The 19,789-nt window shown below is 37.9% G+C and overlaps 1 protein-coding gene across 1 annotated transcript in view; it reads right to left on the bottom strand.

Annotated features, from left to right (window-relative positions):
• The window catches only part of rgl1 (ral guanine nucleotide dissociation stimulator like 1), a 94,663-nt gene that overhangs the window by 55,195 nt on the left and 19,679 nt on the right, over positions 1-19,789 (bottom strand). The window contains exon 3 of the mRNA XM_062980729.1: positions 2,573-2,781. Coding sequence (XP_062836799.1) covers positions 2,573-2,781 — 209 coding nt within the window. The remainder of the gene's footprint in view (positions 1-2,572; positions 2,782-19,789) is intronic.

The raw sequence follows: 19,789 nt of genomic DNA, 5'->3' as shown, positions 1-19,789 counted from the left end.
CCACCACACAAGATTTTTTTAATAAAAAATCTTTTAAAATCTTTTTTAAATAACTTTCAGTGTTATTTTACCACAGCAAATTGCATTATGTTGTGGCATTCTTTCTAATTTTAATCTTGTATTGGTTTTGCTTTAAAACAATTTTATTTTATTTGATTTAGGGGTTATATTGTATGCTATTAAAAGGAGGAGAAAAATAAGTACAATAGCAAACTCTATATACCTCTCATATCACCTGAGCAGATGTAATCTCTGTGGGATTCATTAACAAAAGCAAGCTCACCTACTCTATAGTTAGAATGAATTAGCCTTTAACTCTGTCAAGAAGGACTATGCATCTGTGACCACATCCCAAACATGCAACTTCATCTTATTTGTTAATTAGAACAGCAACAACCCATTCACAGATACCATAACTTTTGGGTTGCATCAAAATCAATCAAAACCACAGCTGCTGGATTATGGAGAGGTTCCTGTTCAGTTACTGGGAAAGTGCTGGCATTTTCCTCTTCCCAACGACAGCCCTTAAGCTCTGCCTGAAAGGAGTGAACACGTTATATATAGCCTCGTGTTTTATGAAAGTGCTGGATTGACAGCATGCAAACTGATGTTCTTTGTTAAAGAACAAAGCAGGAACAACAATGAACAGCTGCAGTACAAGCTTTTCTTTGCCACCCCCAGCTCTGTGCCTCCGCCAGCCAGCCATGACTAAAGCAGGCCTCGCCACAGGAAGCCCAAACCCGTGTGGGGCACTACTATACAAGTGACTCCCCTTGCTCTGCAATTTAACATGTCTTTTAGAAGGAAACTGAAAACTGTGACTTGTGATGAAAATCTGTTTCATTACTACCAGCCTCCTCTACAATATTTTAAAGCATTGCTGAACGCTTTAGCATTAAAATATTGTTCAGTTTCAACTCTGGATTTACAACACAAACTGCAGACAATCACATGGATTAAGTAAAGCTAGCAAAGCAGGCTGTATGATGAGGCAATTTAATTTGTCCAGGGGACTGAAGTGTGCCTGCTTTCAAAGGACAAAGTGAATAGGATAATACAGCTTTGAGTATCTGGCCATAACATGTCCCTACAGTAACTGGTAAGAGGAGATGTAGGGCCTAATTTCACTAAAAGACATACTTCCAATTGTCTTTATTTGGCAATTAATTCTCTGTTGCCCTTTTTTCAGCAGCTATCAAGATGTTCATCTTAAGAAACATTTCTCATTTTTCATCTATGCAATGTTGGTGCATATTATATAATACTGACTCCAGCAATCATAAACATCCATTTACAAAAATAACCTAACCCAAAATTTTGAAAACTATATTGTTGGCTTTATAGCTGCCGATTTCATTCTTACCAAACTGAGAAATTGTGATTATGTAGACACACAGATCTGTCTATAAAGGTCTAATCACTGTCTTTTGAACCATCTTTTAAAAATGAAAATGTAAAAATAGAGATGGATGGATATAGGAACAGGAAATAGTGTCCATATACCAGATGATGTAGGTTATATTTCAGAGGAAGGAATTAATAAAATGACCTCTGAAGCTTCCTTGCCTAAAAAAGTCTTAAAAACTAAGGTGTGTTGCTATAAGAACATAGGTAACTTTTGTTAGGGAAAACTCCCAAAATAGCAGAGCATCCAAAAATACAAACAGGATACTGATAGTTGAGCATTCTGCTCACAGCAAGCAGAGCGTGAATTGTTGTGGCTGGAAAATAATTTAGAGCTTAGGAGGCAAAGATGTAGAGTTCAATCTTTAAAGTTATAAAAGGTTTATTTACAAAAATAATATCTACATTTCTTAAAAATAAAGGACTGAGTCTGAGCTACTGTCTAACTCCATCTCTTCTTGGGTTGAAAAGTGGGAAAAATCTCCAAGCACTACATCTCTCCTGACACACACAAGCAGAGAGAAGTCTCAATACCCAGATGAAAAAAGCCGAAGTCTGAAAAAAAGGCATGCACTTCCAAAGCATCCATTCTACATAACCAATCAGAATGAGAGCAGAAAGAAAGAGAGAAGAGAACAAATAGATACATTCCAACTGTCATTCAGGAGTCAGGGGAAAAGGAATTCCCTCAGCCTATTCCTAAATTAACTAACTATAACTCATTGAGGACTGCAGACTTGGGCAATGTGGGAATGAATTCCAACAACTTTAAGGCATATAACACACCAAAAAAACCTATTTCCTAAAGCCATTAAGCTCCATCTCAGAAGCAGGTTCAAGCTACCATTTTCCTTTACTATCACGAAAACTGGATGTCAGTTTTTTTCTGAAATAAAAGGTGATGTTCTCAGGCTGATAAATCACAAAAAGTAAACCCCAATATTGCACAGCAGTCATATCATTATAAAATTATCCATATACCTGAAAACAGAACTGAAATGGCAGGCTGCAGAACTATTAAGCTGCATTTTTGAAATCATTCAGTAGAAATCAGGGAGGAGGAAAACTTCAGCTTTCAAAACAAGCATACAAACTCCAATCTGTATTCTCTTACTGCAAATCATACAACATTTGCTGAAACATTGTCTTTCTCTACTCTCAGTCTTACCTGTCAAGGATCAATTCCAGAACTTCTTTTGTTGTTGCAAAGCCTCGGTATGTTGACAGAAATATGTTGATGTAGTTGAAGTCGTTGTCCCCAAAAGCTGTCAGTAGGTTCTCCACAAGCTTCTCCAGAGTACCAGCCTTTATTGACCTTATCTTACATGTCTCATGTTGGCTAACAGTATGATCTGGGGGCAATTGGTCCCTTTCAATCTATGCAAAAAATAAAATAAAATACAAAGGGACATTAATATCTGCTACCAGAGGTAGATTCAACAAGATTCCTGGTATGTATATAGGAATTTTCTGAAAGTAGATGATACACTGTGAATGTACCTGGCACATATTTAAAAGTATGAACCAATTAATCTGGCACATCAAGATATAGATGTAAAAATATGTATAGCTTTTTATTTATAAGAAATACTTTTAATACAGATATCACCAAGGTAAGTGCTTTGATGGCAGCTTCCAAAGCATGGTAAAAGGAAGATAGCTTCAAATAGCTTGATTTCCAAATCGTGTAAGGTGATAGTGAGTGAGGTGAGGTGGGGCTAATGCAGTGCCGGGGCTGCATACAGTCCACAAGGCTGTTTTCCCACCCCTTAGCTCCCTTATACTGCCTTTTTTCTTGCAATAAGAAAGGAATTACCTCTGTTAGAACGATCCTGTCAGGATCTAAATTAGTTTCTGAATTTCAAGATACCAAATTTAGCTGCAAGAAAGAAATTCTAGACAAGAGGGAACCAAAGGACTGGGATTCTTCAATAATGCATATCTCCCAGAAAAGTAAACCTCTTTAATTGGACTATAATTTATGACTACGATTTGGCAGTTTTCACCTATAAAGCACATGATGTGTTTTTCCAGATGAAAAATAAAAGTACTCCTTGAAAAATTTCACAAGACAGGGACACCTGGATCTGAACTTCCTCACAATGAGAATAAATTTACTCATTGTTTCCTTCAAGAATAAAAATGGCAAAGAACTCCTTTCTTCCTTTTGCCCGGGATCAGTGCTGCAAAGTCAGTCCTCTCTTAATAGAGCTAGAGCTGGCAGACCAGTTTAAGCTGGTTAAACTGAACAAAATAGAGTGCATTTACACTGCAGAATGAATGTGGTTTGACACCACTTTAATTGTCAGGGCTCAATGCTGTTGAACCATGGGAGTAGTAGTTTTACAAGGTCTTTAGCCTTTTCTGTCCAAGAGTGATGGTGAATCACCAACTATAAATCCCAGGATTCCATACCACTAAATCATGACAATTAAAGTGGTATCAAATTGCACAGTGTAAAATTCCAAAATAAAACTAAACCAAAGAAAAGCAGAATTGGCTTCATGCATGAGAGTAAACCCAAAATCAACACAGGCAACAAAGTTTAATATACTGTGTGTCTGAAACAGAGAAGTCTCAATAGCAAATAACTGACAAACTATGCAAATATGAATCTAAACAAGCTCTAAATAGGATATTTTCCAGAAATCTATTATAAACATGAAACAAAGAAATGTATTTAAGGTTCTTTGGGATGATGCTGAATATGGATGCCTCATCTATATTTCAACTTCACTATAGATGTCCCCTGCTTATTTGGCAATGTATGGATTATTGCAATACCAGAAACTGGAAATCATCAAAATGCACAACCCATTCCCTTAAATTTGCAAAAAAAAAATGTTTCTGAACATTGTAGCATTGTTTGGATGGCTAAGGAAACATGACAAAATAGATCAAAAGAGAAGATCCCGTGTCGAATATGTATGGGTTCTGGTTATAATTGGAAATAGCTAACAAAAAGCAGACTATCAAAAAGTGAGGGGTGCTTTTAATTAAATGTCTGGCTTTTTCACATATCTTGCAAAAATGAAATTCTATATTTTCCAAACTACATTATACCAATTAAATTAATTGTTGGATGGTATGCCTACATGCAGGTTTGCAGGTAAATCCTATTGATTCAATGAATATATTATAATCAAGACTAACAACAGCATTTTTGAAATGTAATTCATTGTACCCTTGCAACACAAGCTTTTCTAAAGAGCATATTGCATGGATTAGGGACCATCTGTAGTTTTTTTTCAAGTTTCCACTTGTAACAGTATCAAGTTGCATTAAGAGTTAATGGGAAGATACAAGCTATTTGGAATGGGATGCATGCGTCCATCTCTTTTATCAGAAAGGAGTTATGCAAACGGAAACATGATCAGGCAACATTTTAAAGTGATGAGACCCTAGTGGTCTCCTAAGAGGGGCTTGCCACCACTTAGACAGCATGCTCAAACATATTATGGAAAGTAATCCAAATGAGGATGGCTCAGTGATCTCATTGTTGTTTATTCTTCTGCCATGCCTGTTACAGTATCAAGATGGAATGGGAGGCGTCTGGGCCTTTTAACGGCTGTGAAATAAGAGACACTGCACAGATTTTCTCTGTCAAATCAAAGTGCTCTCTCTCTCTCTCTCTCTCACACACACACACACACACACACACACACATTGCATCACCTCCTGGTACGGAGGGTCAAGAGGCAACCCTATTTCCAATTCACTCTTTATATCCAGTCTCAGTACTTATCCATGTTGTCATGCTTTTGTTATCAACTGTTTTCCCCCCTTGACCATATTAATCAGGAAACTTTCGCTATATGTATATTTCTCCATGTATGGGTTTGCCTATCCCTGAAAAAAAGGTATTTACTCTATATTTTCTAAATCTACATAGACCCTGCATTTGCCCCATTTGTATCACACTCAGCAATCACATTGTAATGGGAAAATCTTAAGCAACCACACATGTCCCCTGCACAAACTCATTTCAACACAAGCTTGCTTGTGAAAAATTCCTCCCATTCACACTCTTGGTGGCTACACAGAAATAGCTGTTTCTGTTTCATTTTCTTCCATCATGCATATGATTATGTGTATATTTGTCTAAGGCACAGTTTTCCAAACTGTGTGTTGCAACACATTAGTGTGTCAGCTGAAGTGCAGAGGTGTACCATGCCAATGTAACAAGAAGCCTCTGAGTCTATGTGAAATAATAAATCACATATTTTAAAATATATAAATGAAAGATTTTCATGAGATATGTTGTGTCTCCAAACATTTCATTATTACAGTTTATGAACGTGTCTGCAACTTCTATAAAGAGTTGGTTTAACCTCCGGTTTGGTAATAAAACTGAATTGTCATCTGACTGAGCATATCGAGGAAGGCTATGAGAAAGGCTGCATTACGGGAACAGTTTTTGTGGACCTTACGGCAGCCCATGACATGGTGCAACATAGAAAAATGCTGCATAAAGTCTACCATATCACCCGGGACTTTGACTTTACAAAAACTGTCCAGACCCTCCTAGAAAACCGCAGCTTCTATGTGGAGTTTCAGGGCCAGAAAAGCAGATGGAGGAGGCAAAAGAATGGTTTACCCCAAGGCAGCATTCTTGCCCCGACCTTATTTAACATCTTCACGAACGATCAGCCACACCCACCACTCACAAGAGCTTTATATATGCTGATGACCTTGGCCTTACAACACAAGCAAAAGATTTTGAAACAGATGAAAACCAACTCACTAATGCCTTGAAAGATCGCTCCAGCTACTACAAAGAGAACCACCTGAAGCCTAACCCTGCCAAGAAAACAAGTGTGTGCTTTCCACCTACGTAACCATGAAGCCAACAGGAAACTGAAAGTTACTTGGGAAGGCCAAGAGCTCGAACACTGTCTCCATCCTAAATATCTTGGTGTCACCTTAGACCGAACACTAACATATAGGAAACACTGCATGAACACCAAGCACAAAGTAGCTGCACGCAATAACATCCTGCGGAAACTGACTGGCAGTGCATGGGGTGCAGACCCACAAGTAATAAGAACATCAGCCCTGGCCCTGTCTTTCTCAACTGCAGAGTACGCCTGTCCTGTCTGGCAAAAGTCTGCCCATGCGAAGCAGGTGGACATAGAACTAAACGAAACATGCAGGATAATCACAGGATGCCTTAAACCTACACCTTTTGATAAACTCTACAAGTTAGCTGGCATTGCCCCTCCTAACGTGCGATGGGAAGTTGCTGCTAACTGCGAGAGAAATAAGGTCGAACATTGTGAAAGCCACCCACTGCATGACTATCAGCCTCCTCCCACCAGACTCAAATCAAGGAAGGGCTTCATGAGAACCAACACTCCTCTTGATGTTCCTCCAGCAGCAGCAAGGGTATCCCTCTGGGCAGCTAAACCTCGCAATTCTAACTGGATAGCCCCCCATGAGGGTCTTCCTCCAGGGGCAAACCAAGAATGGGCAACTTGGAAGTCCCTGAACAGACTCAGAAGTGGAGTGGGCAGATCTAAAGACAACTTGGCAAGGTGGCACTACCTGGAGGAATCCTCCACCTTGTGTGACTGTGGAGCAAAACAAACAACTCCGCATATGTATGCTTGCCCACAATGTCCTGCCTCATGTACGGAGGAGGAGTTGTTTAAAGCTACGGACAATGCAGTTGCTGTTGCCCGCTTTTGGTCTAAAACTATTTAGTTACTTGTGATTTCCTTTTTTTTCTTCATCATTTTAAAATGTATTTGTTATGCAATGCTTTTGACACGAAATAAATAAATAAATCATGTCATGAAATTATGCATGTCTAAAAAGTGTGTCACCATAATCATCATCATCATACTTTATTTTTCTATCCCGCCACCATCTCCCTGAAGGGATTTGGGGCAGCTAACATGGGGCCGAGCCCAACACAGAAACCAAGTATAACAATTTAAAACACATATCAATAACTAAAAACAATGGTACAACAATCAAGTAAAATAATCGGTTAAAACATAACATACAATAAAACATAAAATGACCAAGCAAAATGAGGTAATGATACAAACATCAACCACTATGGATAAAAAGGATTTCCAACATGAAATCTTTAGAAAGCTCTGATTTAAGGTGCTTTATGCATCCTGTTATACTGACATACTAGTATACTCATCTGTGAATATTCCTTAAAAAGAAAAAATGACGGAACTGAACCCACTTCCTGATGGGAATGATTATGTGACTTGCTAGCCCTTTCCACTTCCCACCAATCGGTTCAGACCACCCTAACTCCTCTCCCAGTTCCCATATGAAGCTATCTGTTAGGGACAGCCACATGCACACTTGAACTTATTCAGATCTTCAGCCAATATATAGGATGAAAGGTACCGAATAAACTCGAGTATAAGCCAACCCGAATATAAGCCAAGATACCTAATTTATTGACTCGAGTATAAGACGAGGGTGGGAAATGCAGCAGCTATGGATCAATTTCAAAAATAAAATAGATATTAATAAAATTACATTATTTGAGAGATCAGTAGGTTAAATGTTTTTGAATATCTATATAAAACTGTAATTTAAGATAATAAGACTTTAATAAGATAAGACTGTCCAACTCTGAATACCTATATACTCAAGTTTAAGCTGACCTGAATAGAAGCCGACCAGGACCCTCACTCGAGTATGAGCCGAGGGGAGCTTTTTCAGCCCTAAAAAAAGGGTTGAAAAACTAGGCTTATACTCGAGTATATACAGTAATTCTTGTTAAAGTTATTTAAAGGCCAAAGAACTGGTTGAGATGCAATCTATAGCAAACATTGTGTGTCAGGATAACAATATATCATTCATGTTTTCCAAATGCAGTTGTGAATTAAGATTGTTAGCTAGCAGAATACAAAAAAATGTGTTGTACTCTGCTAACAATCTTAAGAAAACATTGTACACAAAGTGGAATTAACAAAGCCGTAAACAGTCCCTTCAAGCCATGTATTCTACAGTTTGCAGTCTCTTAAAATATGTTTGTGTGTCTTTAAAATAAAAACAAAAACATATCAGCAATGAACCCAAGATGCTTGAAATCATTTCATGGAATATCTGAGGTCTACGTTTTGTTTGCATTATTTCACTATGCTGCCTTGAAGCTTTTTAAAGAGACTTGGCAAGCGACCATTCAATAACACTGACTTGTGGAATAAGACACAGAGGGCTGAGCTAGCACGCTAACAGGAAACGGCTCAATCTGGATTCAATCAAAGACTGCCTCTTTTCTGACATGATCAGGATTCCCGAAAAGCAAGAAGAGGTTTTGGGTTTGCTTTCTGGCCAGCTGTCTGCCTACAAGGAAACCATACTGTTTGCTTTTCAAAGGGGACTTCTATAGCGGAAGGGCTATTTTCCATTTACAGCAAGCAGGAAATATGATCATGTGACACCTTTGGAGTTCAGGGGAGGTCGTATAGGAAGGAACTTGGCTTTTACAGCATGATTTTCTTTTAACATTTTGCCACCATGCAACAAAGAGCACCGCAGCATTATTAAGGAATTGTGTGTCCAAATGGACACCCAAGGGAGACAAATAGACATATACAATATAAGCGGTGAACCAAGAACAATTCAGACTGGAAGCTACGCTGTAAGGATATAATCTGCGCAAAAGATATTTGAAACTCTGTATTTTCTGTTTTTTGTTTTTGTTTTTGTTAAATCAGTTTCAGAGATGCTGCCATGCATGAACCATTTGAATGAGGAAATGGACATCCAATTACAATCTCTTTGAAAATGCCTTGAAGAGAACCATGGGTGTGTCCTTTGCCAGTGTGAGGTTGTACAGTGCCAATTCAATGTAAAAGTTTATTTATTAATACTACATAGTTACTGACTTCAAGAATATCACCAGAAATTCTTTGGTGCACATTTATTGTGAATACATCCATGGAAAGAGAGTAACTATGGCTGTTCGTCCATGGTCTCCATTAAAGTAACATGATAAAAAGTTATATGCTGCACAATTCTCAAAACTGTAGAGAAAGACCTTCGGCTACTAGACCTAGTTCTGAATCCAGACAGCAGAAGTAGCCAGCTCAACCTTTGTATAGTTGACAGAATTGCTACAATACACTTAACTTAGGCGATCCCTCGTAGCTCGAGGATGATTGTCTTCCATCCTTGGTGAATTGGGGGTGGATTCTTAGGTGGCTGAAGAGACCTATTCTTGACCCGCATATTCTCCTGCAGTGAGGACATCGGTTTCCAGGTGGAAGGCGGTCCCGGTCGGGGTTAGCTTGACGCTCCTTCCTCTTGGAACGTTTCTCCCTTAAGCCCTCCGTTCGTGCCTCTTCGAACTCCGCAGCACTGCTGATCACAGCTGACCTCCAATTAGAGCGCTCAAGGGCCAGGGCTTCCCAGTTCTCAGTGTCTATGCCACAGTTTTTAAGGCATATTGGAGTTCTATAACAGATGTCGTGGTGACCTTGGTTTTGGCTTTCAGTCAATTGGCTACAATACAATTTGGCTACAATACAATTGCTATCCTACTATTACACAAAGTGTGGGTAGCATATACACATGTACAAAAGTGCAAAAGTGAACACATATTAAGAGTCCTTGGCTTCTTTTCTGGCTGAGTAAAATTATTTCTTAGCCATCTGAAGTGAATCTGACTAGTTCAGTGGCATTGAATTTTTCTGCATAGTATATAGGATTGCACTCTTATAAACTTTCCATGTCAATCCTCATGGAATCCATTAATCCAGCATCCTCTGCCTGGACTACACTTTCAATGTATAATGTAAAATATTACACACTGTTGTTAATTAAGCTCCCAATAATATAATTTTGTGGAAAGGCCTCCTTAAAGTGGAGATTTGCAAGGGAGTAAAGAAAGTTGGAAAGTAAAGTAAACTGACATATTTACTGTATTTGAAATGTACTGCTGGAGGAGAATTATGTGAATACCGTTGACTGTCAACAAGAGCCCTACAGTAAATCAAGCTGGGATTGTCCCTGAAAACAACATAAAATGAAACAATAGTATTTTTTTACGAATTATGATACAACATGGTTCAGTGGAAAAGATGCTAATGTTTGGTAAGGTGAAAAGCTGTAGGAAAAGAAGACTGCATTATATGACTCAGTCAAGGAAGCCATGGCTCTGAATTTGAAAATCTTGAAGGTCTTTCATTCCTTGGTTTAAAACTTAGCTTGACAGATGTTAACAACAACAATCAGTGTGTTAAGAACAGTGACGTATTCCACCCACTCACCAATTCTCCTCCACAAATCATGCTATCACATTATTAAGGTCAACAAATGCAAGTCTGAGAATATTTGTTTTTGGAACATGTAGTTCTCCACTTAGAAATGAAAAAGTAATTATGGATAGTCAGAACATCAGAATGAAAACATTTTGTATGCGGCTATTGACAACATATGACATCACAGCAAGTTCTCAGTAAACTTTCTAGTTTTCTCTATGTTGTTCATGTATGTGTGTGTGGGGAGTGAGTTAGTCTAGGGAAAAAAAAGGGTAACGGGAATGCATTCAGATTGGTAAGTAACTGCTGTACAACCTGATGCTACTATTTAGTCTGTAAATGAGTATCGCCTGTTTTCACTAGGGAGATGTTTTATTATTTTCTGGTTTTTATGCTTGTTTTTTATCAGCTTTAATTGTTTTTATAAGTTATTTTTTCTTAGAGAAAGGCAGCTACAAAAATTGTTTAAATAAATTATTCTGTAGATACAAAGAACTGACTGTAAAGAGTGCACTGAAGAATAGATAGAAGCGACACAGGCAACATGAGCAAAAATTGCCCTATTCTAGACTTCACAGTATTGCTAATATACTGCACAGTAAAGTAAGAGTGAGCAGGGAAGCACATTGCTCAGATCTCACCTGAAATCCAAATAAACCTACCAAAATATATAAATACAGTAGAGTCTCACTAATCCAAGCTAAACGGGCCGGCAGAAGCTTGGATAAGCGAATATCTTGGATTATAAGGACTGATCAAGGAAAAGCCTATTAAACATCAAATTAGGTTATGATTTTACAAATTAAGCACCAAAACATCATGTTATACAACAAATTTGACAGAAAAAGTAGTTCAATACGCAGTAATGTTATGTTGTAATTACTGTATTTACGAATATAGCACCAAAATATCATGATATATTGGAAACATTGACTACAAAAATGGCTTGGATTATCCAGAGGCTTGGATAAGCGAGGCTTGGATTAGTGAGACTCTACTGTATATTGAAAACATTGACTACAAAAATGTGTTGGATAATCCAGAACGTTGGATAAGCGAGTGTTGGATAAGTGAGACTCTACTGTAGTTGAATTTCCAGTCATAGCCTGCTGTCAAAATGCTTTCAATGCTTGTTTTTAAAGAGGTGCAAAACACTAGGATACTGAGCCCAACCAAGGCACATAAATAGCTAGCTGCACGGCGAACTACCCACATACAAAATGGGCAGAAACCCCACAAAGGCTATACAAATATTTATAGAAAGCAATAAAGTAAATCTCCCTTAGCATTGCATTGGCAATGCAAGCTATTCCCTTCACATTTCTAATCACAGCAATAGAACAATGATTTGTTAAGTAAGGGAGAGGAACCAGGCAAAAGCAGAAGTCTTTAGGGGGCAGAATAGTGGAATACAATCTTAAATTATACCAGCTTGAGCAACTTTCATTGGGATGAAAGCAAAAATATCTTAATATTTCTTATGGTTTTTACAATTTTCATATATATTATATTCTGGCCACTTCTACATGGGGCAAATGGATCAGGAGATTGATGCATATGTTGGAGTTGTTATTGTTCTAAATCAGGGGTCCCCAAACTAAGGTCTGCTGGTCAGATGCAGCTCTCCAAGGTCATTTATCTGGCCCCGGCCAGATAAGTTTAGACTTAGGATCACCCTAAATCTGAAACAACTTGAAGGCACAACAATAACAACAACAACAACAGCCATAATTAACTTGACTATCTCATCAGCCAAAAAGCAGCCCCATGCTTCCCACTGAAATACTGGTAAGTTTATGTTGGTTAAAATTGTTCTTCATTTTAAATATTGTATTCTTTCATGGATTTTTTTTTGCACTAAAAATATGCAGTGTGCATGGAAATTTGCTCACAAGGAGCCACAAGGAAAGGCAGGTAGAAATAGCATTACTATTATTGTTGTTGTTGTTGTTGTTATCATTATCATTATTATTATCATTAAATTATAGTCCCAATATCCCAACAATCTGACAGACTGTGAACTGACATGCTGCTTCAAAGGTTTGAGGACCTTTGTTCTAAAAACACACACGTCCAGGCATTTCTATGGTCTCAGACTATTTCCTGATAAACCCCGGGACCAAGTACAACATTTTATTTCCACTCTTGGGTTGTTTCTTTTTAATCCTGAGACATATTAGAATAAAAAAGCCTCTGAGTTGTTCCGGGCTAGTCTTGAGTCTCAGGATATGGTTCTTTGGAGTTTGCTGAAGTTTGCTTCTAGATCACTTCCCATTAGGAGAAAAAAGACCCTTCCCAATCTAAAATGTCCCTGTGAAGATTTGATAGCAAAATGGTTTCGAGAGCCACAAAAATGGCCTCAGGTGCTACACTGCATTTCCCCCTGCCCATTCTAGTATAACTACTATATTTTCAAGTGACATTGTATACCAATACAGTAGAGTCTCGCTTATCCAATGTTCTGTATTATCCAACGCAGTCTGCCTTTTAGCAGTCAATGTTTTTGTAGTCAATGTTTTCAATACATTGAGATGTTTTGGTGCAAAATTCGCAAATACAGTAATTACTACATAACATTACCGTGTATTGAACTGCTTTTTCTGTTGATTTGTTGTAAAACATGATATTTTGGTGCTTAATTTGTAAAATTGCACCCTAATTTGATGTTTAATAGGCTTTTCCTTAATCCCTCCTTATTATCCAGCTTTTTCGCTTATCCAACGTTTTGCTGGCCCGTTTAGATTGGATAAGTGAGACTCTACTGTACTTTTAATAGAGATTTCTCCCTAAAGGAAGGTAATAAAATCACACAGCACTCAAAATGTTGCTGCACCGCAAGTCTTAGCACCCCTGGCCAGCTTAGCTAATGGTGAGGACTATTTACGAAACTGGAGAAGGCCAAAGGAGCCCAAAACCCAATTTTAACTATTAGTATTTTCTTTGCAGCTCATTCTTTCTCTTGTATATTTTTCTGCTGCTTTATGGACACAATTTGGACTTTGGCATCATTTGCTGGCTCCCCAGGACAACTTTCTCAAGCAAATAGCTGTCAATAATTTTCATGTGAAAGCAGAAGTTAAAATACAAAAAAGAACACAGAACAAACTCCAGTTATCCCAATAATTAACATTTGGAGTAAAAACAAAAACTTGAAATACCACCCTGCATCTAGAGTTCAGGTCACTTTAGAAAGTAGGGATTTACCAGATACACCATCATGCCGAAACACTGAAAGTGGAGTCCATTTTCCATTTTTACTTCTCTTTCTGTGCCCATACAGATAAATGACCCATCGTTTAAAAATACTCCCTTGTCAAGTATTATTAAAAGAATGGATTATGGGAAACATCTGTGACAAGTGCTGAAGCATTTAAAGTTCACTTCTCAGGGAGATGGAGACGAATACTCGTCAATTATTTGTTCTGGGGTTTTCCTGAACAAGATTTAGAACAAGGCCAACAATGTCCTTTTGTCTGCAGCCTTTGAATACAATATTAGGAAAGGTACCAGGATGATAGCAACAAAATACAAGTGCAAAAAGGCTTAGTGGTTGGTCTACTCAATAACAAATGTATCTTAGTATTATCACGACATGTTTACATAGTACTCTTCATAAGAGTTCAAACTGTTCCATATATTCTGGTACAGTAACTTTATATGATCCTTTTGAGGTAACATTACTAGCAAGAGCTTCTGACTATGACAATAACACTAATTTGAATGGTCAAAAATTCAAACCCTGAGAAAAGTTGCAACATTTCCTTCAAGTCCTCAAATACTGTGATTTAGCTTTTACACAGAGAAAGCAATTCTCAGTTTAAAATCCATAAGAACAGGAAAGCAAATGCAGTTGTACTGAAGATGGACTTTAAAAGATGCTGTTTGTGTTAATTCAGCTGCATAACAGCACCAAACACATTATATAAATTTCAATAGCTTTAGTCAGTCAAGTTGGAGAAAGGGCCCTGATTTGAGATTACAGAGCTCATTTTAACAGTACAAAACACTGTAAAGCAGGAACTGATTTTTAAAATTAGAAAAAAAAAAGATTTACTCAGCAAATTAAAGAAGAGTTCCAAAATTAGCACCCTATGTGATATAAGAGATTTCCTCTACATTTCGGAGATGGGGAAGGGAGTAGATTTTGTAAGACAATAAGGATATCATTCATTTCTAGTTATATATAACTGACTAAAATTCATTTATTTCACTGGGAAATTATTTTCTTCCAATTATGTATCAAGAATTTATGCTATCAGGATTTTATTTTAATTTTAAGAAAAAATAAAACCATAGATTTTATCCACTTAAGACATTTCTTAAACGTTTAAGAGGCTACATTGGCTGGCACTTTAAAGGCATAAGCTTTCATACATGAGATGCTCTCCACAGTTCTTACCTTGGAGCACAGAAGCATGAAACTAAGGGATGCTACGACACACAGTATTTTATGTTAAAAATCATTGGTGGGTGAAAGGAGAAACTGAATACGTGGCAGCCATTTATTTTATTTTTTGTATTCTTTGTCAGATCTGACTTGAGTCACATGGATCTGTAATAAAATGAATATACAAGGCAAACTGGTATTAGTGAAACACTGTATACCAAATTATAATGAACAGGGCTAGTGCTGTTCTAACAAAGAGACTTTGAGATCCCTCTTTCTTTCTTTGGAGCAAACTGCTATCACGATTCACACTAGAAGGCAGCAGTAGGTACTATGTAATCTTCCTGGTCAGTGTAGCCAAATGGGGGAGAATAGCAATGAAGAAGGATGCTGAAAGCAGCAGTTTAATATCTGGAATGCCAAAAAAAAGAACCTACATGTGTCATGGAAAATATAAACCCTCACAGATATAAATATGCAGCAAGGCAGTAAGAAAGTTATTTCTCAAAATCCTACCTAGGGCAGGTGCTGCTTTATTCTACCTCATCAGATAAGAACAGCCCACACTCCTCTGCCTGCTACACCTTTTCTTCTGGGACAGGGGCCTGTAGCCTCCATTTCTTTAATTCCTTCTCTGTGGTCAAAGGCTTCTCTCAAAAGCTAGAGAAATCCAGTTGTCATTTTTAATCCAATATAAATATGTGCATGTTCCCACAGCTTGGTACTGGCAACTATTGCAATCTTGCCATTATTATTATTATAAGGATTAAACTCAAAAGGCAATCAAAATACACATGGGTGGGGTAGGGGACAAGATTAAAGTTCTGGGTTCTCCTTGATACAGAAGGACAGCGACTGGCAAGAAAGACTTGAAGCAAAGTTGGAATAAGTTCTGAATACCTCTAAAAACTGGGAGGTGCAGAAGTCCTTTAACAAGAATATCACTGACACAAAGTAAACTCAGGAAGAGTTTCATGTTGTAAACCGCCTTGTATCCCCTGAGGGATAAGAAGGGCGGGGTAGAAATGATGTAATAAATAAATAAATAAATAAATAAATCATAGCATTAGACTAGGAAATGTAATGTATGAAACCTACTGTTTCTGCACTGTTGAAAAAAGATTCAGAAGGCAAATGAAGGGCATTGCTTCCCAACAAAGTGTTTCTGTTGGAAGAGCTAGGCCACCCATAACAAATGAAGTAATGGCCAGCTTCTTGTAGTCCTACCCACTAAGAATTTATCAAATAGTCCCATTGGGATATCTGTTTCTTAGTCAAAAGGAGAAAAAAAAGTTAGAAGTGGGAGTCAGAAAGATCAGCAATACCTAGCACAGAATACGGAATAAAAATAATTTTGTTTTCTCCGACTTTCTTGGCTTTGCCAGTAGCAAGAGCTGACACCATCATTTTAAAGTGACTCAGAGAAATGGGCCCCATTTTTTCACATTAGAAGTGCCTTATACATATTGTTTCAAAAGTCATTTTTAATATCTAACTTGGGGAAAGTCAGAGTTGTGTGTATCTTACCTTACAAAAAATACGAGGAAGCCAACTGTGTTATTTATATTTTCCCTTTCACTTATCAATATTGTTTAATTATTATTCTTTCAGCCCACATGTGCTTGGAACAGTCCAAGAATGTGTAACATGGGGAGCCTTCACTCCTCCTAGACATCATTCCTAAAATAATCCATGTAGCTCTGCACTTCTGCATAGTCAAAACAGCCCTGACAGAATGAAAGATCCTTGCATTTAACAACCTCCTTATATTAAATTCACCAGATTGTCCTACAGATTCATCCATAGCACTTACGATCTGTGGAAATCAGCGAAGATAGGGAGGTCGATGATATAGTGGCCTTCTAAAAATGGGATTTTTTCCCCGTTATATGGGACTGTAATTATGTTTCAAGGTGCAACAAGTATTGTTGTTTGGCTATGTGAAAAAATGCTGTGAAATCTGTAGATACTGCAATGTTATTAAAATCCAGCTTCCGTTATCCCTGGTGATTTGTTACTGGGGATAAGTGGAACAGAAACCCAGCAAATGCAAGAGAACTCCTGTTTCCCTAACAAAACAATGTCTAACAGAATAACAAGGATATTTTTGTCCAATGAAGTGAAACAGCACACATAAATTAGTGGGAAATTTTCTATTCAGAAACAGGTGTTTCCACCCTTACAATTGCATCATTGATCAATGGCTTTATTTATCTGAAGTACTTCTGTATCACCTCCCAGCCCACCAAGGGAACATACACATCAAAACCAAACAAAATAATACAAAAGTAAGATTTTAAAACATATTAATCTATTCTTTAAAAACTCTTTCATTAACTCCTGAAAGGGTTGTCCTGGGGAAAAGGTGTTCCCACTGAAGCTTTCTTACCAATTCTTGTTTCCACAACAAGCCAATTTTTTTCAAAATCCAATTCTCACAGGGACAGAAAGTGAGATGAAATCTTCTGAACAGAGGCACAGACAGCAAAACAAATACAGTGTAGGGGTTTACCCTTCCATATGCTATTGAAAGCTATATACACTAAGAGTCTCACTTATCCAACATAAACGGGTCGGCAGAACGTTGGATAAACGAAAATGTTGGATAATAAGGAGGGATTAAGGGAAAGCCTATTAAACATCAAATTACGTTATGGTTCTACAAATTTAGCACCAAAACATTGCAATGTATTAAAAACATTGACCACAAAAACACTGACTACTAAAAGGCAAACTGCATTGGATAATACAGAACGTTAGATAAACGAAGGTTGGATAAGCGAGACTCTACTGTATACACACACACACACATACACACACACATTTGGCTGGAGATACACTTAAAATGTGCCTGTTCCAACTTACATACAAATTCAATTTAAGACCAAACCTACAAAATCTATCTTGTTCATAACTTGGGGACTGCTGTACCAAAATAACTGGAGGGTGAGATTGTTTTGGAAACTTGTAAGAAGCAGACAATATTTACTTGATAAAGTAATATTGTATTAGAGAGACACCTGTAAAAATAAACATGCTTCTGGAAGGAAGGGCTAACAGCTGGATCTCACTGCACAGTGCACAAAGAGGAGGAAGGGATGGAATTATAAGAGAAGCTTCGTATATGAAACAGAAATGAAGAGGTGGATGGGAACCAGCTGCTTTCCACATTTGAGAAAACAAGAACTAGCACTTAAGAGTAAGCCTGTTCAAGGAAAACAGAAGAGTGAGCCCAAGAGTAATAGTATTATTGAAAGGAAGTATTTGAAATACCCACACATAATTAACATTAACTGTAGTTCATAGGTAGCAATCTTGGCACCAGCTTGCAAAAAACTGTGGGTTCAAATCTTTTGCCAGCCCCTTAATCTCATTCCAACTGCTGACTCTGCAGTTCCCATTTCTGTGAAAATATTGTATGTTTTTGCGAGAGAAAGTGGGTCATTCCCCCCTCCTCTTAGGTGAAATGGTGGAGAAAGCAGAATCCAAACTACAAACTTTAGGTGGGTGTGATTGTATGGATAAAGTATCAGAACAGAATGTTTGTGAAATGCAACAATCAAACAAGCTGATCATAGGTTCCTTAGGGATGTTTCACTTTTAAAAAACCATGCAAGTTATTCATTAGCACAATGAAATTAGTGCAGCATACATGAGAGGTTACTTTATATTAACCCCGCAACAGCCACCTGCACAAGTAGGTTAGGATAAGAAGTCACAGTTGGTCCAATGAGCTGAGCAGGAATTTGCATCCTTAACCAAAGTCCAATGTTTTCTCTGCTAAACAACATGACTCCTCGAGAACTGCATATTGCAATGCAGCAACCAAGCAGAAAAAGAGCTGAGATAAAAGGGAAAGAAAAGTCTGACTGACTCACATATCCACAGGTTATGAAATTCATAAGGTGACCATAGGTTGAAGGCACATACATTCACCATGGGTTGGGAAATTGTTAGCCCTTCAGATGTTTTGGGCTACAGCTCATACCAACTACGTTCAGTAAAGGATTGTGGGAATTATAGACCCCCAAACATATGAAGGGCCCATTTTATCACCTAAGAGGTAAATGCAAAGGTTTTCCTTGACATTAAGTCTAGTCGTGACCGACTCTGGGGGTTGGTGCTCATCTCCATTTCTAGGCCATAGACACCTCCAAGGTCATGTGGCCGGCATGACTGCATGGAGCGCCGTTACCTTCCTGCCGGAGCGGTACCTATCGATCTACTCACATTTGCATGTTTTCGAACTGCTAGGTTGGCAGGAGCTGGGCCTAACAGCGAGCGCTCATTCCGCTCCCGGGATTTGAACCTGGGACCCTTTGGTCCGCAAATTCAGCAGCTCGGTGCTTTAACACACTGTGCCACCAGGGGCCCCATTTTTTTTTCACCTAAGTCCCTTATTGCATTGCAGTACAATCCTAATATCCACAGTAAATATATTCCTGAACTTGCCATGGAAGCAGGAAACATAAATAATAGGAAGAGCTATTGAAATAAACTGTTTCCACTGATATTTATTATAGATACTCACTGGGGACTTGTAACATTCCTAGGAATTTGCTAGGTGTGAAAGCAAAACTCTACTATAACTTCCACCATACGCTTACAATAAATAAAATGACCTGAAGCAATTTTTAAAGAAGACATATTCTGTTGGATGTGGTTAAGTGAAAGCACAAGTACTGATCCGGGTGGTTATAGGGGTCATACTATAAAGCCTTCTGGGCTCAGAGTGAACACTAAAACATAACTTGTATCA

This window comes from Anolis carolinensis, chromosome 4 (genome assembly GCF_035594765.1).
Source record: "Anolis carolinensis isolate JA03-04 chromosome 4, rAnoCar3.1.pri, whole genome shotgun sequence".
NCBI lineage: Eukaryota > Metazoa > Chordata > Lepidosauria > Squamata > Dactyloidae > Anolis > Anolis carolinensis.
Note: the sequence above shows the minus strand (reverse complement) of the source record. Positions and strands in the feature narration are given on the sequence as shown.